Source organism: Protomyctophum bolini (genome assembly GCF_963924005.1).
Source record: "Protomyctophum bolini genome assembly, chromosome: 9".
NCBI classification, from domain to species: Eukaryota; Metazoa; Chordata; class Actinopteri; order Myctophiformes; family Myctophidae; genus Protomyctophum; species Protomyctophum bolini.
In genome coordinates, this window is record NC_137870.1 from 2,014,429 (window position 1) to 2,039,740 (window position 25,312).

At 43.1% G+C, this 25,312-nt stretch overlaps 1 protein-coding gene across 2 annotated transcripts in view; it reads right to left on the bottom strand.

Annotated features, from left to right (window-relative positions):
- ulk2 (unc-51 like autophagy activating kinase 2) overlaps window positions 1–25,312 on the bottom strand; it is a 65,342-nt gene that overhangs the window by 27,559 nt on the left and 12,471 nt on the right. For both annotated transcript variants that reach the window (XM_080771625.1, XM_080771624.1), the window contains exons 4-13: window positions 13,018–13,050; window positions 9,153–9,189; window positions 6,450–6,623; window positions 5,538–5,611; window positions 4,835–4,936; window positions 4,611–4,669; window positions 4,326–4,408; window positions 3,530–3,580; window positions 1,716–1,792; window positions 957–1,125 (exon numbers count right to left, since the gene is read on the bottom strand). In XM_080771625.1, coding sequence (XP_080627751.1) covers window positions 957–1,125; window positions 1,716–1,792; window positions 3,530–3,580; window positions 4,326–4,408; window positions 4,611–4,669; window positions 4,835–4,936; window positions 5,538–5,611; window positions 6,450–6,623; window positions 9,153–9,189; window positions 13,018–13,050 — 859 coding nt within the window. The remainder of the gene's footprint in view (window positions 1–956; window positions 1,126–1,715; window positions 1,793–3,529; window positions 3,581–4,325; window positions 4,409–4,610; window positions 4,670–4,834; window positions 4,937–5,537; window positions 5,612–6,449; window positions 6,624–9,152; window positions 9,190–13,017; window positions 13,051–25,312) is intronic.

Here is a 25,312-nt window from a genome sequence, read left to right on the forward strand (position 1 = left end):
GTGTGTGTGTGTGTGTGTGTGTGGGGGGGGGGGGGGGGGGGGGGTAAAGTGTCATGTGGACCTGAGTGAACATGAAACCAATGTTTTCCATTCCCACTTGACCTGTTGGCTTTCTAGGAACCGTACATGTACAGTAAATAGATAGAAAGCCATACATAGTTTACATGTGTATCTTGTTGTGATGGCATTCCACACACGTACTATGCACGTGAGAAGAGATCACATGTACTACACATAGTATATCTGTACTGTATGTGTGTGTATGTGTGTGTGTGTGTGTGTGTGTGTGTGTGTGTGTGTGTGTGTGTGTGTGTGTGGGGGTAATCTCTAGTATTAGAGATTACATTTTCTGACGACGAGTGGGTCCCCTGTAGCCGAATGCATACCGGAGTAAACAGGAGTAAAAACACAGCACATTCGGTACCGACAGAGAATGTAATAATAGAACCCATGATCTTTGTTACACACCATATCGATGTTAAAACCCATTCTGTACGGCGGGAACCCCTTTCGGTGTTTTAAGCATTATGTTATACTTTAGCTATTGAAAAATAGAAGATCTACAAGCTCGTAGCGCGGCACTACGAGCTTGTAGGTCTGCACATTTTTTTATATGGCGAAAATGTGGCGCAAATCTTTGAATGTATATTCTTTTCAGAGCGAACGTTTTTTTTAACTCATATCTTTGCTGATGGGGGTCGGCATTACATTTCTGGGGTCCTTTACGACATGAAATAGTTTGAGAACCATGTGACATAGAAACATAGTTTGTTCAGAAAACTGTCATGATTCAGAAGACATTCTGTAGAATGGTTCTCAGGCCTTAATGATTGTTTGCTGCAGGACACTTCGACATGGACATGTACCGTACGTCCCGAGCTACTCTCCCCGTGCGTGCGTGCGTGCGTGCGTGCGTGCGTGTGTGCGTGCGTGCGTGCGTGCGTCTGTCTACTCACAGCTCTCGAGGGACAGATGTGGCACCAGCACAAAGTCATCCGTGTCACAGGAGGAGTTCTTGCTGCTGGTGCTGCCCGCGGACTCCTTGGACAGCTGCAGGTAGTTGGGCGGGCCGAGCGGGGGCGACGGCAGCGCATCTTCAGCCAACATCTGCATGTCAGGGAGTGACTGGAGGTGGGGGGAGAGAGAGAGAGAGAGAGAGACACACACACACACAGAGAGAGAGAGAGAGAGAGAGAGAGAGAGAGAGGACGGAGCAAGGAGCAAGGAGGAGAAGGAGAGGATTAGGTCCTATAGGGACTGCAGTGCAGCGGACAATGCAATTAACCCATTCTGAACGGGAACCCATTTTGATGTTAGCATCATGTCGTGCTTTAGCTATTGAAAAATAGCAGATCTACAAGCTCATAGCGCGCCACCGAGTGGCGCACTACGAGCTTGTATGAATCGTATGAATCTGATCTCAGGTCAGAATGGGTTAAGAGACCAGACGCAGCAGATATGCCTGTCAAACTAATGCAATCATCTTGTTGCGAAGAGAAATCACATCCTGGGAAATTCATTTCCACTCCAATCTGAGATACGAACACAGACCTATATTTAAAAAAAATTCAAAATACATCAAATCAATGCTTATTCCTCTTGTTATTCTAGTGTGAATGCACGGAATAATATGAAATGCACACAGAACACAGAAAAACAGCTGTGCATGCAAAAGACAAGTTTGAAGGTGGTTTTTTGTTGTGTTTTGAACTCACAGGAGGGGAGTTGTAGCGGACACAGGGTGAACCGTCTGTCACTGGGTTGGAAGAGCTTGGGACAGGGACAGGACACGCTGGGTGGGAAAGAACACAATTCATTTGACATTAAAATGTTGACTTTTTTAATTTATTTTTAATCCTGGTCACTAAACTGCCTCCCCCTGGCCAGCCGGGGCGCCTGATGGAGGGGAAAGGAACTGGTTGGAATAACGTGTTCCTTCCACGCGCTATACGTCCAACCAGGGAAACTCCCCCCTGTCAGGTTGTAAAGGAGCAACTTGGACACTCAGGCATGAAGGAAGCATGAGTTCAAGTCCGTTGCTCTCCCCTTGTCCCCCATATATGGGGACTAGGTTGGTCTCCCCTTGTCCCCCATATATGGGGACTAGGTTGGTGGAGGGTGTGTAGAGACCAGGATCACATTAGACGATTGACACAGGGGTGAAAAATGGGTTACAAAATCATGGGATAAAAAAAGATATTAAAAAATTTGACTTTTTACACATTCCTTTGTTTCAATTTGTTTTCATGGACACTAATCGCCTCATTCCCCTCACCTGGGTTTCCCTGCCCATTTCCCCACCTGCATTATTACCTCATTAGTTCACTTGTTGTTTTTTTTTGCAATAATAATATTGGTTCCCAAACTTTTTCATGTCAAGGACCTCCATTGAATGGCATTTCTATCTCTGGGACCCCGATTTATATTGTAAAGTCAATGTTAATTTTACTCTGAGAGTGTACCTTCCGGTCTGATTCCCTGGATCCGGATACTCTGCCCTGATCCATGCCGGGTTACTAACCATATTAATCATGGCGTTCCCATGTTGTGCAAATTCAATAAATATTATATTTCTTTCTTAAATTAAAAAAGGTGAAATAGCAGCCAGGTCTCAACGTGTCGCTGCATTGTGACACGTCGTTGATGTCACAATGATTGATCTCCTGATTGTTAAAGTGGATTAAACAATTGCAGACTTTGATTTCTTTGCCTGATCATTTCATTTCTGTGTGGTTGTGGATTCTTACTTTCTTTGTAAGTCACTGACCCTTACGGTCAACGCGAAGGTCCGAGTGACATGAACCTTTGTCAACCAACAACCTTATGTGTGTGGTGTGTGTTTGAGTAAATAAAGTGCTAAGAAAACAAATATGTTGTACAAAGACAAAACAATTTCAGAGCATACTTATCTACACGCACCTCGACAGTGGGTGCAGGGCCAATAAAGCGGTCATACTGACCTGACCTGAGATCAGATTCTAAAAATGTCTTCTACATCCTGACAGTTTTCTGAAAAAGCTGCTTCGAATGTCAGTCGTTCTTCGATTTTTCAAAAATAGCAGACCTACAAGCTCGTAGCGGGCCACTCGGTGGCGCGCGATGAGCTTGTAGATCTGCTATTTAACACCAAAAGGGGTTGATCCCGCCCCAAAATGGGTTAAGATCTAAACTTGTCGTTCTTTTTCAACAAAGTCATCCTTTACCAAAAGAATGGTACCCTACCTCCTTCCGTACAAAGAAACTATGACAGAACAGAAACCTAGCGCCTGTACAGATCATAACACAATGTGTGATTTCTCTATTTAGTTTTTTACTCTAATGACCTTTTGTACCGCACTTCAGTCAGCTTAACAAATACACTTCACTTATTTATGACTAACAACAATAGAAACTAGCATCTGTTTAAATCAAATGGTTAAAATGTATCTCTAAGTAGTCGGTAGTCAACAAGCAAGACGTGAAATATAACATCTTAAAGCTATCACTTTTATTACATACAGCAAGAATGTGTTTTTAACGTTGTCCTTACATTTTTTGATGGCGGACGATGGCTCCAGGAAAGAATGGCTGAAAAATGCATCTGCACAGTTGGGAATAAAATTAGAAAATTAGAATGATGAAATGCTGCAGAAGTGGTAAATCAACCCGTGGTGTGTGTGTGTGTGTGTGTGTGTGTGCGCGCGCGCGCGCGCGCGCGCGTGTGTGTGTGTGTGTGTGTGTGTGTGTGTGTGTGTGTGTGTGTGTGTGTGTGTGTGTGTGTGTGTGTGTGTGTGTGTGTGTGTGTCATTTGCAGTCATGGTTTAACTTTTTTTCGCCAATAAACCCGTATTTGTCAGGAGTTTTGTGTTGTGTAAGAAGAGCATTTGTTAGAGCACCATGGTGACTTCATTATGAGTAATTGTCTCTAGACCAACAACAGGCACAAACCGCACTGTAAAGCTGCATTCAGACCTGAATATATATATATATATATATATTCACCTCGGTTCGTCTCTTTTGTGCTGCGCCCGTTCGCGCCACTATTGACTTTGTATGTAATCGCGCCGCTCAAACCATCCAAGTCTAAACGCAGCTTTATTCAGCAACAGTATAAGCACCAAACTCTATACTAAAGTGCAAAAAAACAAAAACAACGAGGGCAACCTCTACAAGTAAAAAGAACCAAACCTTGAAGCACATAAAGTTTGCTTCACATAAACTCATCTAGACTGCAGAACCGACAGGAACAAACAAACAAACGAACCCCTGCCTGCACGTGTTCCTTTGGTAATAATTGGTCATTCTGAGTTCATCACCAAACCTTTAGGGAATAATTTTGTGCTCACCAAAGTCCATTCGGTCTTTCTGGTTCCTCTGCAGGAGTCCCGTCAGCAGGTCGCTGAGTTGCGAGGACGTCTCCCGTGGGATGCTGGGTAAATTAATCGCGGCATGATTGAGAACATGAGTGGGTGCATTTATGATTTATGGTTTCATTCTCACTTTCATTGAGAGCTGCACAGTGTGGCTTTTCAGTCACCTCAAGGTAAAAGTACCTGTCCTAAAGCTACAACGTGTGTATTTAAAGTCCCTGTCCTAAAGCTACAACAACGTGTGTATTTTCTGAGACTTACATAGGTTGTAGGTTCTTGTTTTTCTCATAAAACATCCTCAGGTCTTGTGGACTGTTGGCCTGCAAATGGCGCAAAGGTATTAGAATATGCACCCACATGCAGTATGCGTAAATGCAAGACAAAGCATCGAGGGGTTAAGCAAATTCACGCACGCACGCACGGGATAACGCGCGTGCACGCACGCACACACGCACGCACACAAACACACACACAACAGTACCAACCTGGAAGGGTGGCTTGCCGACCAGACACTGATAGATGACTGTTCCTATGCTCCACAGGTCTGCCTTGGCATCATAATTCTGAGACATGATGACCTCTGGGGCCTGGAGAGGAAAGTAAGGAGTCAGGAGTTCAAATTCCAGCAAGCAGCCATGTGTATGCAGTAGCACAGCCATGTGTATGCAGTAGCACACTGCTATTTGAGAGTACGGAAATACTTTGAGAGTGGAGACGTGTTGTTGCTGTATTGCGTGTGACGTGTGAGTAAGGGGGTGCATACTTAGTTTAGACTAGTCATTGGTTAGACATGCGTTAAGGTTATATAAGTTTAGGTGTGCTGCCTCCCGTGGGAGGTTATAGGTTTAGGGTGAGGGTTTGAGATAGGTTGTAGTTGTATAGGACTAATGACTGGTCTAAACCAAAAACTGCCTAAAACTAAGTACTGCACCCGTGAGTCAGACACACAATGCCAGGAATTGTACAGAATGATGCACAGGTTGTGTTCTGTCCTGTACTCATGTGACCCTGAATAAAAATAATAATATTTTGTTTCACTGTACATTTAACAGTAACAAAAAAAGAAATGCATTGAACCATAGACATCGCCAATGATTATGACACACACACGCACGCACACACACACACACACACACACACACACACACACACACACACACACACACACACACACACACACAGGTTTACCATGTACATGGGTGACCCGCACAGTGTGGCCGCCATCATGTTGCTCTGCAGGTATCGTGCGAAACCAAAGTCAGCTGGAGAGGAGCAGACACATGGAGAGGAGCAGACACATGGAAAACCAGACCGTCAGCACCTCAATGTTATTAATAGCAACAACTCCGCTATTGTTTATCTTTGAGTCTATCGCCACTCCCAAGGAAAAGGGACTAGAAACAATGGAACAATCCATGAAATATAGTCACTCACTCACATGCAGCAAAAAAAAGAGCTAGAAATAAGTAAGTATGGCTACCATTGTGCCTTTCCAAACAAGCGAGAACTGACCTTGAACTTGACCATTGATGTTGTAAACTATAGGGGCCTGTTATATATGGTCCTTGTGTAACACTGGACAGGTTGTGAAATACTGCACAGTATTTGTACATGATAGTTAGTTGTATAATACAGTATATACAAACATAATGTATCACCAAAGGACAACTGGTTTAAGATTGTTAGATAATCATAGTCTAGTCACTCTAGTGTATATTGAAACAGTTTTCCGTTGACCATTAACCCATTTTGGGGCGGGAACCCCTTTTGGTGTTAGCATTATGCTATGCTTTAGCTATTGAAAAATCAAAGAACGACTGACATAGAAACTAGAAAGCTTTTTCAGAAAACTGTCAGGATGTAGAAGAGATTTTTAGAATCTGATCTCAGGTCAAAATGGGTTAATACGGCATTCATTTCTTGAAGTTCATGATCCTATCAGAACATTAAAAAATAAAAGAACTATTTTTGAGTTCCCACCGATTGAAATACATCGATTTGTAGGTCAGATTAAACGCATAAATAGGCTACACACACCATTACAAAATAGTTTCAGCACACATTTCACAGGGAGCTTTGGGTTTGGCCTTTTTGAGTCACCTATTTTGATGCGGATGCCACTGATGCCGGCCTTCCTGCGGCCCACGTAGGACAGCAGGATGTTCTGAGGCTTCAGGTCGCGGTGGATGATTCCTTTGCTGTTGAGGATGCGCATGGCCGCCGATATCTGCTGCAGGAACACCCTGAGAGTGTCCTCTCTCAACGTCCCCTTGGCTGCAGGACAGAAGAGGGGAGAAAGATTATTAACACCCTGAGAGTGTCCTCTCTCAACGTCCCCTTGGCTGCAGGACAGAAGAGACTACATATTCAATCAATAGCACTGATTTATGCCACACAAAAAAACCCCAAGTGTTCCTGTGTTTGTGCTCGCGTGGCTGCTTTAGTACACAAATCAGCATATACACAGTGTACCGTGGCCCCACAGTGATGCATTATGGGTAGAAAGCAACCCCCCCCCCCCCCCCTTTGATAAGGAGCCAATCAAAAGGACTTTCTCGTGGCTCCAATTAGCTCAGAAGCACCGGATGCACGCATGTTGTGATTAGTGGGACGTGAAGTATACCTTTCACGTTTCCTCTTTGACCCCAGTGTTTCATTTCACAACTGTAAATAAGTTTTTATGGCCCTCGACTGAAATCATGACCAGAAGTGGGTCAGTTATCTTGCGCAAGTGATTGCGATAAGAGAGACGTCAGTCGCGCCATTATTGCAAATCGATGGCTTCGTAGGACACTGAGGACAGCAGTAATTAAAAAGGATCCCTGGCCAATATAAGCCTTAATACAATACCATGCATTCCGTACATTCCATGGGGCTAGACCACACATGGCCAAATCACACCGTCAACTTGCTATGGGCAAATTGTCCCGCTTGAGTAAAAAGATGAAGTATTTCTAAAATAAATAAAATATTGAAGGATTTTAGTTATATGGGGCAGTTATGAATGTACTGAGGCATAGTCTCATTTGGCCAGGGATCATTTTAAAAGGAATTTAGAAAATGCATGCTGCAATTTTCATACATTTTGGAGGGTTCCGTTTAGGACGATCTCATCCACATCAATAGATTCATTATAGTAGATAACTGTCTCAGCATAGCGACTGCCAAGTAGAGCAACCTGGCTGGGATGGTGTCTGATGATAAGAAAAGCAAAGTAACCTCTTTGTAGACAGTCTATATTGTGAAAAGGACACAATTTGGAAATCAGACCGTTTCCCAATGTGGTCTGTGTCTCGAAGTCTAGTAGGCACTGGCAGAATTACACCAGCCGACACCAGAGTTTCATAATTATAATGCTCATCACAATAGCACGAAGTTGCCCTTTAAACCAACTCTGGTGGTGCCATGCTGAGCGTGCCTTCACAACTGTCCTCAAAGCTTTCTTATCTTTTGTCCCAATAATAATAAATAAAACAATAATAATAATAAAAATAGTTTTGGACTGCCTACTACTATATTATAATCTGTCAGGAGGAAACCTCATAACTACATTTTTGAGGTTTTTGATATATATTTTTTTGGCATAAATGAGTGACCACCCTTTACGGTCTGTATGTCGTTTCGAAATTATTGAACCAATGGAAAGTAGTAAAAAGTGCTTTGGACAAAACCTCTCAACTCCATTGGACCCTCAAAATGTCTGCTAAAGCAACTAACTCCACCACCTCTCCCCCTCTTCTCGTGGAAGTAATTGACAATATCTAAAGTTACAACACCAACTTTGATGAGGCGGTATTGCTTTGTTTTAAAGAATACATGGTTTTCTTAATTTCCTGAAAAATGAACATTTTGGAGTTACCGGTATGAGGTTTCCTCCCGAAAGCAGAGATATATATTATTATTATAATATATATATACATATACATATACATATATATTAACCAGCTCAGTGGCCTTGTGGTTTGAGTGTCGGGAGTTCGATCCCCGGCCGGATCATACCTCTCTGCTTGGCGCTCAAGAGTTGGATTGGGGGGCATCAGTCCTTGTGACATACTACTAGCGTCATGTCCAGGGGGTGTACTTGTACATCAAGCTGCCTCACGCTATAAGGAAACAGGAGAATAGGCTCCTGCCCCCTATGAGCCTCATGCGTTGGCAACGCTTACTTTACTACTATATAAAAAGCTGACGTGCCGGATGTGTAGTAGCGGACATTTACTGAGAGTGAAGCTATAACGTGTGTGTCAGCACTCTGAGACAAGGGGGGGGGACATCATCGACCGTTAACCTTTTAGCAGTCGTCATGGTGGCGTCACTGTTGTGTGCCAGAGAACCATGGCTTTGTTGTACACAACGATGGCGATTCCTACCCACAAGCCTTCACAGCACACACGCACACACACGCACACACACACACGCACACACACGCACACAGTCACACACACAGTCACACACACACACACAAGCACTCATTCTTTCCACCTCCGATCCCACAAACACTAGTCTTTATGCATGTTACCCATCATCATCACACACAAACTCATTTTCTCGGTCAGTGTCCCTCTGCACTCCCAGCCCCCCCCCCCCCCCCCCCCCCCACACACACACACAGAGACAGAATATGAAAGAATCACACACACACACACACACACACACACATACATACATTCCCACGCAGTCCTCTCATAATAGCCCCAGTCAGAACTTTAAGGCCATTTGTGCTCTGTGGCGTTGGTAACTGTGTTGTGATGGCATAATCATCCCCTCTGTGTGTGAGCGGAGAGAGATTAGCGTGATGCTTACCTTGCAAATAGTCCGCCAGATCTCCGCCGTTGCAGTACTGAGGAGGAGGAAACACAACGTAATCACTCTCATTGATCCCGTCAGGAACACCGCGTGTGACCAGAAGCACACGGGATTAACCAGATCATGCCGGCAGCAAATGTTGTGTTTGAGGGCGCATGTACAATGTGTTCGTGTGTGCACGTGTGTGTGTGACGTGTGTGTGTGTGTGTGTGTGTGTGTGTGTGTGTGTGTTTGTGTGACGTGTGTGTGTGTGTGTGTGTGACGTGTGTGCGTGCGTGTATGTGTGCATGCATTACGTATGTCTCCATGTGTCTGTGTACAATATAATGCCACGTTCATCAATTACTCGAGTCTAACAAAAGGATGTGCATCATGGCTTTATCATTCCTGACAACCTCTGAGAGGAGAGAGACTACATGAAAAGAAGGATGGGGAGAGTGCAGAGAGAGAGAGAGAGAGAGAATTTCGGTAATACGCTGGCTAAAATTGACTCACAAATGGTGAAGGCTTGCCTCATACTGTAGCCAGGCCTGGCTTAATGTACAGACATTAGGGGCTGCAGATCAGGGTATACTAAGCTCGGGGGAGGGGGGTATCAAACGCCTGTCCCAAAAAGGTAACAGTCCCAAAATGGTTCCTAACTTAAAGTTTACTTTATTCACTTGATTAGAGTTCATATCGCTGCCTGCTATATCACAACATTCCAGAACATAAATGTACCCTTCAATGTTGACCAGAAATGTATTATCTTGTTCAAATAAAGAAACAGTCTTTTTTTTGTATAGCGCCACACAGTTCACACATTGTTTTAATGTAGGGACAGACAGTAAGTATATGCCGACAGGAATTGGAGAGAGAGAGAGAGATGGGGGGGGGGTGACCTTGACATGCAGTAAAGGCCGTCGGGTTCGGGAGTCGAACCCGCGGCACACTGCCGGACTGGATTACCAGCCGAGGTGCCTGGACCGCTGGGCCACGGGCCCAGACCATTATCTGTGTTACTTAAAGGAGAATTCCATACTAAAAGGCTTTCTTACCTTTCTTTGTAGTCGTTACATCCCCACCAAAGAGGTCCAGGTGTTATTTTGTGCAAAAGCTCCTTATTGGCTATTTCCCCTACCATAAGCCCTAAATGAATTGCATTGAATTGAATGGGGCTATGGGGTGTTGTGCTAATTCGCTTATTTCCATCGCTAAAAATTATAATTTCTTTGTATATATCCTCTCTTCATAATGTAAATAATATCCCAAGCGGCACACTTTACTACTTCTTTCGATGGAAATAAGCGAACTAGCATAACCCCCCATAGCCCCATTCAATTCCCATTCAATGCAATGCAATTCATTGAGGGCTTATGGTAGGGAAAATAGCCAATAAGGAGTTTTTGCACAAAAAAAACACCTGGACCTCTTTCTTACAAAGAAAGGTAAGAAAGATAAGAAAGCATTCTAGCATGGAATTCTCCTTTAAGAGTGTCCTCTAACAACCTCCATGTCTCGTTGTACGTTCTCTCCTTGGTGTGTGCTCCATGTTGCTCAGGTAAACTCTAGTATAAAAATTGGTTTAAGGCAAACAAGGGACTAAATTATTTTCGCTCCTATGCCACCAAAATGTGGAACGCCCTACCAACAGTCATTAAGACATGTGAATCCCTTGACTCCTTCAAAACCGCTCTCAAAGGGCACCTACGGACGGCTGCAATTCGAAACTGGCCCCTGTAAAATCTGAATCCCCACCCTTTTCCCCTCACTGTATATGTATCTTTTCCCTTTTTGCTTCCTATATGATGAATTCCTGTTCTGTTCTTTAACTACATAGAAGTGTCTATTTGTACGTCTCTAAATGTTTTGATGAATTGAACAATGTGGACCCTGTTGTAAACAAGTGTAACGCTTAATTGGGTCGTCCACTCACAGTTAACAGTCTTTGTATTGAGTTTGTGCTTGAAATGTTACTGTAATTCTACAAACTGTTAATAAATATTTCAATCAATCAATCAAAGTCTGAGGCCAAAACACTTTTTGTATTCGTCACAATGTACTACTTTACTTACTGATACATTGTTGACCTTGAGTCATCTCAACAAGCAAATCAATCAAATAAAATAAAAACAGCTGTGGACCTCATGACTAATATGTTATTATTTGTCTTTCCAGGATGCATTTGAACCCTTTTTAACCTCAAAACAAATGTTTTTTTTTATATATATATATATATAGCTAAATTAGCCAATGCATCACATGATGTGAGCTTATAGATATTTTAGGCAATGTTTTAAGTATAAAATACTGCTATAAAACACTCCCCTTCCCTTTAAACTCTTACATTAGTATAGGTTGGACGTTTTATTCTTAGCTTGGTGTCATTGTGAAGCTTGCCAAAGGCTTAAAATAAAGGTTTCCTGAAATTGATTGAAATACCAGCCGGGGGGGAAAGGAAGGCTGGTCTTGAATGGACATAATAACGACATGCCCAACTCCAGCTTGATTCGCTTGCCAACAGTTTTGTTGAAAACAAGGAATTTAAGTAAATGTCGTATATGTGCTCAGGTGTGGAAACGTTCTACCAGTGACTACCGCACTCCGTGACATGGTCCCCCCCCCCCCCCCCTCTTCCAGTCCCTGCTTAGGTCCAAACCCACTGGTTGAGACACTCATTTGTGGAGGCTCGCATGAAAACAATGGACAATGTCAAGCACAATAACACAACTCTGGGTCAAGGGCAGGCAACATGGTCACATGGCACACGCGTGCCCACACACGTACACAGGTCCACACACGGGTTATATTATCAACAGCTGGCGTGTTGCGCGTGTGTGAGAGAGAGAGAGAGAGAGAGAGAGAGAGAGAGAGAGAGAGAGAGCAGGGTTGAGATATTAATATGTAGTGAAGCAATATGTAAGATTAGGTCAAACAAACATCTAGGCATTGCTTTCAGAGAACAGAGTTCTTAGAAAATAGTGTGTATGTGTGTGGTGGTGGTGGTGGTGGTGGTGGGGGGGGGGTTGTATTTGGAAACTGGGAAACTAGAGAAGCTGGTACAGTGTGTTTTATATGCTGGTACAGTGTGTTTTATATGCTGGTACAGTGTGTTTTATATGAAGCTGGTACAGTGTGTTTTATATGAAGCTGGTACAGTGTGTTTTATATGAAGCTGATACAGTGTGTTTTATATGAAGCTGGTACAGTGTGTTTTATATGAAGCTGATACAGTGTGTTTTATATGAAGCTGGTACAGTGTGTTTTATATGCTGGTACAGTGTGTTTTACAGTATATGCTGCAGGCAGTTTGTGGTGTTGTGAAACTATATGGCAGAAACAAAAGGGAGACGGAGAGAGAGTGTGTCTGGGAGCTTTTAGAAGAAAAGGAAAGCAGGAGAGCTGTCGTGCCATGGAGGGGAGACATTACAGTGCCATGGAGGGGAGACATTACAGTGCCATGGAGGGGAGACATTACAGTGCCATGGAGGGGAGACATTACAGTGCCATGGAGGGGAGACATTACAGTGCCATGGAGGGGAGACATTACAGTGCCATGGAGGGGAGACATTACAGTGCCATGGAGGGGAGACATTACAGTGCCATGGAGGGGAGACATTACAGTGCCATGGAGGGGAGACATTACAGTGCCATGGAGGGGAGACATTACAGTGCCATGGAGGGGAGACATTACAGTTGTGAACACTATAAGAAAGGGAATGGGGAGCGAGCGTGAGACAGGAGAAGACAGACACTGTCCTCCTCCTCCGTGAGACAAGCAGGACGGTAAAACACACGGTCATGCATCAAAGGGAGACTGAGAAGAACATCTAATATGTCTGACTGCACGTGTGTTTTCATAATAAGCCCTGCGCGCACTCACCTCCATGACCAGGAACACGGAGTTAGGGGTTTCCTGGAAGAGAAACAGAGCACAGAATCAGTTAGGAGTCCATTAATCACATTTTAGGCAGGAACCCCTTTTGGTGTTAGCATTACGTTATGCTTTAGCCATTTAAAAATAGCAGATCTACAAGCTCGTAGCGCGCCACCGAGTGGCGCGCTACGAGCTTGTAGGTCTGCTATTTTTTTTTAATCGAAAAAAAACGACTGACATAGAAACATAGCTTTTTCAGAAAAACTGTCATTTTCAAACAGACATTTTTAGAATCTGATCTCAGGTCAGAATGGGTTAATCACATACATACAAACGTCTCACATCCACCCCGCCGCCAACCAAAAACAGGAACCGACCCTGCAGCTCAAACCGCAGTCAGGAAACGACCAAAAACGGTCATTCTGAAATCCAACGCAATGTCGCAACGACGATATTTCAGTGCCAGAAGAAGCCTGTTTGTTTGTTTGTTTGTGACTTTCTTTTGGTATGTGAGTATTCAGAGTACTGGGGATGCAGAGAATCATGGCCACGTGACAACAGTGACAGGTATACCATTACCTTGTCAAGACGCTGGAACAAAGCCAAGTTATACAAGCACATGCTACTTGCTTCAATGCGTGCGTGCGTGGGAATTAAACGAACATCATATGCGTGTGTAGGTGATGCTTCTTTCATACAAGTTGCTATTTATTCACGGCAAAAGACAGACCTCGTTCTGAATTAAAAAATAAATAAAATGTACGTGGCTTTATAGCCACGCAAAATACCGGTATTTGCATTCTGTGTGTTGTAGTCATGTCTTGACATACATTTAAATGCAAATGAATCATTATGAGAAAAAAAACACCCCCAAGGAATTGGAAACATTCTTTCAGAGAACAGAGTTCTTAGAAAATAGTGTGTATGTGTGGTGGTGGTGGTGGGGGGGGGGTTGTATTTGGAAACTGGGAAAATAGAGAGTGTTTTATATGCTGGTACAGTGTGTTTTATATGCTGGTACAGTGTGTTTTATATGCTGGTACAGTGTGTTTTATATGCTGGTACAGTGTGTTTTATATGCTGGTACAGTGTGTTTTATATGCTGGTACAGTGTGTTTTATATGCTGGTACAGTGTGTTTTATATGCTGGTACAGTGTGTTTTATATGCTGGTACAGTGTGTTTTATATGCTGGTACAGTGTGTTTTATATGCTGGTACAGTGTGTTTTATATGCTGGTACAGTGTGTTTTATATGCTGGTACAGTGTGTTTTATATGCTGGTACAGTGTGTTTTATATGCTGGTACAGTGTGTTTTATATGCTGGTACAGTGTGTTTTATATGCTGGTACAGTGTGTTTTATATGCTGGTACAGTGTGTTTTATATGCTGGTACAGTGTGTTTTATATGCTGGTACAGTGTGTTTTATATGCTGGTACAGTGTGTTTTATATGCTGGTACAGTGTGTTTTATATGCTGGTACAGTGTGTTTTATATGCTGGTACAGTGTGTTTTATATGCTGGTACAGTGTGTTTTATATGCTGGTACAGTGTGTTTTATATGCTGGTACAGTGTGTTTTATATGCTGGTACAGTGTGTTTTATATGCTGGTACAGTGTGTTTTATATGCTGGTACAGTGTGTTTTATATGCTGGTACAGTGTGTTTTATATGCTGGTACAGTGTGTTTTATATGCTGGTACAGTGTGTTTTATATGCTGGTACAGTGTGTTTTATATGCTGGTACAGTGTGTTTTATATGCTGGTACAGTGTGTTTTATATGCTGGTACAGTGTGTTTTATATGCTGGTACAGTGTGTTTTATATGCTGGTACAGTGTGTTTTATATGCTGGTACAGTGTGTTTTATATGCTGGTACAGTGTGTTTTATATGCTGGTACAGTGTGTTTTATATGCTGGTACAGTGTGTTTTATATGCTGGTACAGTGTGTTTTATATGCTGGTACAGTGTGTTTTATATGCTGGTACAGTGTGTTTTATATGCTGGTACAGTGTGTTTTATATGCTGGTACAGTGTGTTTTATATGCTGGTACAGTGTGTTTTATATGCTGGTACAGTGTGTTTTATATGCTGGTACAGTGTGTTTTATATGCTGGTACAGTGTGTTTTATATGCTGGTACAGTGTGTTTTATATGCTGGTACAGTGTGTTTTATATGCTGGTACAGTGTGTTTTATATGCTTCATACAAGTTGCTATTTATTCACGGCAAAAGACAGACCTCGTTCTGATTTTTTTTTTTAAATGTACGTTGCTTTATAGCCACGCAAAATACCGGTATTCGCATTCTGTGTGTTATGTAGTCATGTCTTGTCATTCTGTGTGTTATGTAGTCATGTCTTGTCATTCTGTGTGTTGTAGTCATGTCTTGTCATTCTGTGTGTTATGTAGTCATGTCTTGTCATTCTGTGTGTTGTAGTCATGTCTTGACATTCTGTGTGTTGTAGTCATGTCTTGTCATTCTGTGTGTTATGTAGTCATGTCTTGTCATTCTGTGTGTTGTAGTCATGTCTTGTCATTCTGTGTGTTATGTAGTCATGTCTTGTCATTCTGTGTGTTGTAGTCATGTCTTGTCATTCTGTGTGTTGTAGTCATGTCTTGTCATTCTGTGTGTTGTAGTCATGTCTTGTCATTCTGTGTGTTGTAGTCATGTCTTGTCATTCTGTGTGTTGTAGTCATGTCTTGTCATTCTGTGTGTTGTGTAGTCATGTCTTGTCATTCTGTGTGTTGTAGTCATGTCTTGTCATTCTGTGTGTTGTGTAGTCATGTCTTGACATACATTTAAATGCAAATGAATCATTATGAGAGAAAAAAACACCCCCAAGGAATTGGAAACATAGTATCTGTATGGTGGTGAGCAGCAGGCCATCAATGTCACACTGAGTGCATATCTCAGCTAGCAGGTCTGACTAGGTTCCCTTATGTAGGACTGTAAGGTGTGTGTGTGTGTGTGTGTGTGTGTGTGTGTGTGTGTGTGTGTGTGTGTGTGTGTGTGTGTGTCTCAGCACAGATACATTATACCGTATAGGTGTATACTGTAGTACGCGCATGTTGTGTGTGTCTGTGTGTGAAGTGTCAAGTTGAGGTATCTGTGGCAGTCAGATCAGGTACCACACCATGTGCATCATTCAAGGCCACATAGCACACCTACACCTGTAGAGGACGAACTACATGTCCCAGCATGCCCCTGGACAGTAACTCACTAACTCTGACTCATCACACATACGCTACACCCGAGATATCATAGGTCCTGTCTTAAATGAATGATAACCTACTTGATTGAGTGCATTGTTTTTGCTTATTTTCTCGCTGCTTTACCATCTTTGACTTCTAAAAAATCATAACTTCTAAGATTCATAATGTTCTATAATCTAATATCACCACGGAGAGAACTTATTTATGTCCAGTACACAACATATTATTATATTATTATCACCAGTAACAACAGTGCATTGTAAAGGGCTTCTGTTTGTAGTACAGCAGTTTGACAGGCACGACCAAAACGCCCGTTTCCCGTCATGTGACCACACCCCGTTACCCCATAGGTCCACGACGAGGCGACTGAACCAACCAGCTCCACTCATTGGCTAGTATTAAAGCAGCTCCATCCTGTCCAATCCTTAGAGTATATATGAATAGAGAAGGCACCCGGAGGAAACCCTGAGGCGAAATGGACATAGTGGCCAAATGTGTCATTGCAGCTCGAGCCAGCGCTGCTCCGTTGACTATCATTGCGCACGTCCATGTGTTTGAGGCCATGACACGTGAACGAATGTTTCATACGTGAACGCGCACAAACGGCACAATGATATAGTCAACGGCAGCGCGTTCATGTGTTTGAGGCAAATCCATCCCAGAATGCACTCTGTTCCTACACGGAAGGAGGAGTGAAATCGCCTCATGCGCTTTTGAGCAACTTAATGCAAGTGGATGGGAGGAGAACTCGGGTGTCTTCTCTATTCATATATACTCTAAGGTTCAATCCCCATCGCTGGAAGGTAGGTAGGAAGGAAGGGGCAAGTAATGGGATGTACTGGGAATCGATGAGCTGCCAGTATACAGTACACTGTGATGCTTTGGGTTTGCTGCTGGTTATTATGGGGGGATGGGCAAGCTGAAAGCACGGCCTGCCATTATCCACTCGGAGAGTGTGCGTGTGTGTGTGTGTGTGTGTGTGGGGGGGGGGGGGTCAGTGAGAGAGCGATTACATAAGAGAGATGTGTTCAGCAGTCCAATGTGGGGGGAAGGGAAAAGTCGTCACGGGTCAGACTGGAGCCACGAGATATTAGTTGTGTCAGATGCCCCCCCCCCTCCCACACACAAACACACACAGACCCCCCCCCCCTTTTGCAAGCATAAAGGATTCAGCTTTGTTGAATCCAACTTTTCTTGAATGCCTTGTATTTTTCTGCCTTTCGGTTTCCTGTCTCTCTCTCTCCAATACTGACTTATCTGAAGAAGAAAAAACAATTCACTGCTGAGAAATGCAAGCACACCCCCGTGTATACTTCTAGTAAGAACTGAATAATACCCAACCAGGGGGAGAAAACAGGGCTATGTCAGTCAGTGGGGTTTATTTATGGGACTTGTTGTTGTGCTCCTCCGTGGTGGATCATTTGTGACCTAATTTGACCGAGTGACTGCCATTGGAATTTAATTTTCGTTTTTGTCATGTCATATAATTATGCAAGCAGGGAATCATAGCTTCAAATTGACATATTGGTTGTTCAGTTTGACCCGCCGGTTTTGGAGATATGGCTTATAGATAGAGTAATGTCTGGCAGAAAACAGCGAGTTGAGAAAACAGGCTTGAAAGGTTCACTTCTGTGGTCTCTAACATTACACCTATAGCTACATGTTTAAGCATTTATTTCATATTTACATGTCTTCTGTGGTCTCTAACATTACACCTAGCTACATGTTTAAGCATTTATTTCATATTTACATGTTTTCTGTGGGTCTCTAACATTACACCTAGCTACATGTTTAAGCATTTATTTCATATTTACATGTCTTCTGTGGTCTCTAACATTACACCTATAGCTACATGTTTAAGCATTTATTTCATATTTACATGTCTTCTGTGGTCTCTAACATTACACCTATAGCTACATGTTTAAGCATTTATTTCATATTTACATGTCTTCTGTGGTCTCTAACATTACACCTATAGCTACATGTTTAAGCATTTATTTCATATTTACATGTCTTCTGTGGTCTCTAACATTACACCTATAGCTACATGTTTAAGCATTTATTTCATATTTACATGTCTTCTGTGGTCTCTAACATTACACCTATAGCTACATGTTTAAGCATTTATTTCATATTTACATGTTGATTTCGGCTCTCACATTTATTTCAGACATGCTCTAGTACAGTATGTGCTATTAACTCATTTTGGAAGCTGAAAAAAGGTTTTTCTGGAATTTGCACGATGGCAGGATCTCCGTCAAATCTGGTCACATTTGGATTGGTTGCTCTCTAACTGCATAAGCACGAGAAGCATTTCTTTGAGAGGCAGGTGGTACAACGAGCATACAGGCCCTTCTTTGTGTATACAGTAGGGCTCAGCAGAAGTGGAGCAGGTGCGAAGGTAACGCCACTAGAACTGTTTACTGTACATGAGAGAGAGAAGAACGTTGGCTTAACTCACGCAGAGGTTAGCATCACAGTACACAGCATTCACACACCAGAGGTTAGCATCACAGTACACAGCATTCACACACCAGAGGTTAGCATCACAGTACACAGCATTCACACACCAGAGGTTAGCATCACAGTACACAGCATTCACACACCAGAGGTTAGCATCACAGTACACAGCATTCACACACCAGAGGTTAGCATCACAGTACACAGCATTCACACACCAGAGGTTAGCATCACAGTACACAGCATTCACACACCAGAGGTTAGCATCACAGTACACAGCATTCACACACCAGAGGTTAGCATCACAGTACACAGCATTCACACACCAGAGGTTAGCATCACAGTACACAGCATTCACACACCAGAGGTTAGCATCACAGTACACAGCATTCACACACCAGAGGTTAGCATCACAGTACACAGCATTCACACACCAGAGGTTAGCATCACAGTACACAGCATTCACACACCAGAGGTTAGCATCACAGTACACAGCATTCACACACCAGAGGTTAGCATCACAGTACACAGCATTCACACACCAGAGGTTAGCATCACAGTACACAGCATTCACACACCAGAGGTTAGCATCACAGTACACAGCATTCACACACCAGAGGTTAGCATCACAGTACACAGCATTCACACACCAGAGGTTAGCATCACAGTACACAGCATTCACACACCAGAGGTTAGCATCACAGTACACAGCATTCACACACCAGAGGTTAGCATCACAGTACACAGCATTCACACACCAGAGGTTAGCATCACAGTACACAGCATTCACACACCAGAGGTTAGCATCACAGTACACAGCATTCACACACCAGAGGTTAGCATCACAGTACACAGCATTCACACACCAGAGGTTAGCATCACAGTACACAGCATTCACACACCAGAGGTTAGCATCACAGTACACAGCATTCACACACCAGAGGTTAGCATCACAGTACACAGCATTCACACACCAGAGGTTAGCATCACAGTACACAGCATTCACACACCAGAGGTTAGCATCACAGTACACAGCATTCACACACCAGAGGTTAGCATCACAGTACACAGCATTCACACACCAGAGGTTAGCATCACAGTACACAGCATTCACACACCAGAGGTTAGCATCACAGTACACAGCATTCACACACCAGCCACCCGTTATATAACTGTGCCAAATCAACAGGACTTTGGACTTGGCTTGACTGGCATACCGCCAATCACAGCCAGAGTAAAAAAAAAGAAAAAAAGTATTTCACAACAGAAACGCTATAAATATATATATTCCACTTGTCACCATGAAGGCTTCATGGACACAGCACGCACACAGACAGACAGACACACACACACACAGACAGACAGACACACACATAGAGAGACACACACACACAGACAGACACACACACACACACACACACACAGACACACACTCTCACAGTTCCATTTATAAACCATTTAACAATTTGACTGCGTGTCATTCTTAAAGGGGTTTGAATGCGACGGTGATGCTGTTTGCTTGAAGCTTGCTCGATTAGGTCGTTTGTGAATGGCAGCACTTTGATCTCCGAGGCAAATCAACACTAATCCTGCATGTGCACTAAAATGACATCACATAAGAAATGGTTGGTGAAGGTCATGGGGTCATATAAAACTTGTTTCTTTATGTTCCCTCGGGTCCGTGTCAATATGCCGACAGTCCGATCGACAACCTACCTCAAACCCTCACCCTAACCCTAACCTCCCCCGGGGCAGCACACCTAAACCTAACCTTAAACCCTCACCCTAACCCTAACCTCCCCCGGGGCAGACACCTAAACCTAACCACCCACCCTCTCCCGACCCCCAGCGCACCTCGGACCAATGCTCCTTCTGAGGGAACATAGGGCTGAGGGAACATAGGGCTGAGGGAACATAGGTATGACCCCTCTTAGGGAATAGGAGTGGTGGAGAAGATACCAGTGTGTGTGCGTGAGTGTGTGTGTGTGTGTGTGTACATGTCTGTACATGTCACCCCAACCGCGTGTGTGTGTGTGTGTGTGTGTGTGTACATGTCAGCTGTACAATGCAATGTAAATGGTCAGCTAGATGATAATTAAAAGGCGAGTATGTGAATACCAATGATAATTAGGGTCTACCATTTCAGGAATTGTTTACTAATGAATTACATTGTTTCGGTACTTTGGCGTTTCAACTTTCAACACTCCTACTTTCTCTAATGTTAACTCTAAACAACTATCCTCTCTCTCTCTCTCTCTCTCTTCTCAAATTCAATGCAATTTAAATGAAGGTGAAGTTAAAACTAAGATGCACTAAATCGCGGCGAGTTGGTAAACTGGCGAGGTCTCGGGATACCGTCGGGGGATGGGGAAGGTTTGACGTAAGACCGTGACATGTGATACTAGTCATTCCATGTTCGTAGGAGGTTCGAGGTTCAAGTTCAAGTTCTTTGTTGGGATCTCTTGTGTACAGTATAGTCTACATAACAGACTGCATAACAGGGCGGATGGATTATGAAGTATGTCAGACAGATAGTCTGGGTCAGCGTCAGGGCGCCGACACAGAGGGAACAGTCTGTTGTTGCATATTTTGTTTCATTTTGTTTTGGGTGTGGCAGGAGCACGCTGCACAAGTACACACGCATGCACAAACGAGAACACACAAACACAGACAGGATGTGTGTGTGTGTCTGTGTGTGTGTGTGTGTGTGTGTGTATAATTTGTATATACGTCAAGACACAGTCATGGGTGATGTCTTTTATGGTGCCAAGTTGGCCAAGTCTTCCTTGCAAAATATGTATTTTTATTCTCAGTAAAAATGTGCACTATTTAAAATAAGGGTTAAATGTATAAAAAAAATATAAAGAGGACCCAGCACTGGACATTAGGAACACATTCTTGGCCCTTGTATATATGTGTGCGTGTGTGTGTGTGTGTGTGTGTGTGTGTGCGCGCGCGCTAGCTACACTCATGTCTTTAATAGACGCTAAGGGCAGAAAGCCAACACACAACTGAACTGTGTGCACCGAGTTTTCTAGGAAATATCACTGAGCCAACCCCTCCTCCTGAAAGGCTCCAAGAACTACCAGCCCTCTCCGTCTCTCTCCCTCCCTCCCTCCCTCTCTCTCTCTCTTTCAAGATACACATACTCTCTCTCTCTCTCTCTCTCTCTCTCTCTCCGTCCCTCCCTCCCTCACCCAACATTATGTCTGTCAGTCCCCTGCCCCCACATGCTCTCTAAGAAATGAGATGGGACACGTGCGTACACGCAAGCGCACGCACACGCACGCAAAAAAAGAACACACAAAAGAGGCCCTTTCTCCAGACTAGAACACAGTGTTCCATTGGTAGGAGGTTCAGGCGTTGTTTTGGAAGCTCGAGGCCCATGCATGCGACTACCCGTACACACACACACACACACACACACACACACCCCGTGACTCCAGTCCACAGCTTCATAAACAAACCTCACCTCCCTCCCTCCCTCCATCATCTCTCTTCCTCTGTGACGTTCTGTTTTTCCTGACATCAAGTTTCCTCATCATGTGTCTTATCTCGTCTCCGATTTCGGACGGCGCGTGTTCTGGGATTCAAGCACAACTTCGTGGAGGAACGTTCACGGAGCACCTGAAGAGACTCTCGGCCATATTGTGCGATATCTTTGCACGCTATAATTATTAAACCCATTCTGGGTGGGAACGCCTTTTGGTGTTTTAAATATTGTTATAATTTAGCTATTGCAAAATAGCAGATCTACAAGCTCCTAGCGTGCCACCGAGTGGCGCGCTAGGAGCTTGTAGGTCTGCCATTTTTGAAAAATCGTGAAAATGTGCCTGAAATCTTTGAATATATGTTCTTTCAGAGCGAGTTTTTAACTCAAATCTTTGCTTCCGAGAGGAGGGTCCCTGGAACATATTTTCAGACTCAGATATGACAGTCCTTGACATGAATATGTTTGAGAACAACTGACATAGAAACATGGGGTTTTTAATAAAACTGCCAGTATTTAGAAGACATTCTTTTAATTTCGATGTCGGGCCTAAATGGGTTAAAATAAATGATACTATGTGCTGTGTGTGGTGTCTGGGTTGTGTGTGCAGCGAGGGCTGTATGAAGACAGTGGGAGCCCTAGAAACTCCACACCCTGTGATTAGAGCCCTCTGCCTCGCACCACTATGTCTTCACTCCGTGAAGACAGAATGACGTAGCCCGCGGGTTCCCAAACAGTGGGGCCATGCACCATGGACCAATCATTAAAATCTGTAATCTGTAAAAATGCTTTTGTTGCTGTAATAATCACGTACATTTAAGACCGAAAATAAGCTATTCATTCATTCATTCAATCATTCATTATGACTCGAGTAAATTAATCATATATATTTATATATCAAAAGATTATTTTTTTAAATACAAACAATTTTAAAACAATTCCAGAAATACAAAAAGTATAATTAAGAAGTATAGTGAAAATAGCTGATCTACAAGCTTGCTTGATGTGACATGCTAATGTTAAAAAGCAGAGCTCCTCAGCACCGGATAAACAACAGGCTGTGTGTAAATCTCTCGATTGACACGTAATCCTTTCTTTAAGTGCAGGTCAATTTCAACCGAGAGGTTTTTTTTTTTTTTCTTCTTTTGTTTGTCTTTCACACAAAAACAAACAGCTTAGGTTATATAAGAACCCGTTTCCAGACTGTGTCTGGGGAGCATCAGCGACTCACTTTCATCCCCATGTTTTAACCCATTCTGACCTGAGATCAGATTCTAAAAATGTCTTCTATACATCCTGACAGTTTTCTGAAAAAGCCATGTTTCTATGTCAGTCGTTTCAAAAATAGCAGACCTACACAAGCGGTGGCGCGCTATGAGCTTGTAGATCTGCTATTTTTCAATAGCTAAAGCATAACATGTTGCTAACACTAAAATGGGTTGAATGCTGCATGGTGTTCCCACCAGCTGTGCCTGCAGCGTGAAGTGATCTCTTGACTCACACAAGTCACTTTGGTCGTTTTTTTTCTACAACGGTGAAGCCAAATTATAGGTTGATGATCTTACCGTTTGTGTATACCGTCTGTACTTAATTTTTAGCGTCTAGGGACCTTAAAATAACCCTACACTTGTGTGTGGTGTGTGTGTGTGTGTGTGTGTGTGTGTGTGTGTGTGTGTGTGAGACACGCCGTGTCACCTGCGAATGCGATCATAGATTTAACTCATTCTGGGCGGGAACCCCTTTTGGTGTTAGCACTATGTCATGCTTTAGCTATTGAAAAATCGAAGAGCGACTGACATAGAAGACATTTTTAGAATCTGATCTCAGGTCAGAATGGGTTAAGTATGGGTGTAACTAAAACCCATTTGTGGGTCACAGACCACCACCAAAAACAAAAAAAAATCCACATCCACTGATGTTCTCACTTCTCATCACTAGTGATCACGTATTTGAAGTGTCAAAAGCATAATTCAGGTGTCGTCGTTATTAATTATTGACATAATTATTATGTTCCTTATATGTTTCCGTTTTCAAATGGACTGAGCTGTGAGGTCAACATGAAAAAAAAGAAGTATGCGATATTAACTGTACATACAATAATCCCACAGCCATTTATTTTTGGTGCATTGTGCGAACGACAGATTAAATGCAGAAGGCATCGGATACAGCCCAAGATTTTTTGTCAATGGGAGGGTGTACAAAACCGCGCTGAGAGACGCAGGCTCTATTAGCTACACGGAAGGCTCTGGTTGTGATGAAAGTGTAAAAGATGAGGGGAGGATGATGCATTATGCAGAGGTGTGAAGAGGAGCGTCCCCGCTTGCCTCTATTGTGAGCCTAAAAAGAAAAAAATCACACGCACACAAAAGGCTGTGGTGTGTAGAAAGAGCTATACTCTCAGTGTTAAGACAATTAACATTAACCCATTTTGGTGTTAGCATTATGCTATGCTTTAGCTATTGAAAAATAGCAGATCTACAAGCTCATAGCGCGCCACCGAGTGGCGCGCTATGAGCTTGTAGATCTGCTATTTTTTGAAAAATCAAAGAGCGACTGACGTAGAAGATTCTTTTTATAGAATATGATCTCGGGTCAGAATGGAAAACTGTCAGGATGTAGAAGACATTTTTTAGAATCTGATCTCAGGTCAGAACGGAAAACTATGTCAGGATGTAGAAGACATTTGTTAGAATCTGATCTCAGGTCAGAATGAAAACTGTCAAGAGACATTTTTAGAATCTGATCTCAGGTCAGAATGGAAAACTGTCAGACATTTTTAGAATCTGATCTCAGGTCAGAATGGGTTAAGTAGTGTTACACCAACACTACTACGGGCAACATTGTGTGACCATGTCAGTCTCTACACATCATCATACTGGCATTGCGTTCACACACATTGGGCGTCACTTATCGATCCGTTTTAATTTAAGTTTGTTTTCTATATATTCATGTCCTTATCCACAGTGTGTGTGTGTGTCTATATATAGCTGGCTGCCAATAATAATGCAACCCCCTGCATAGTGTTGTTGTGAGTCCCAGCTCCCACCATCCGCAAACCCTCTCTCTCTCTCTCTCTCTCTCGCTCTCTTATTGCCAACGCAGTGATTGCGAACGCAGTGAGCACTTACTATGAGA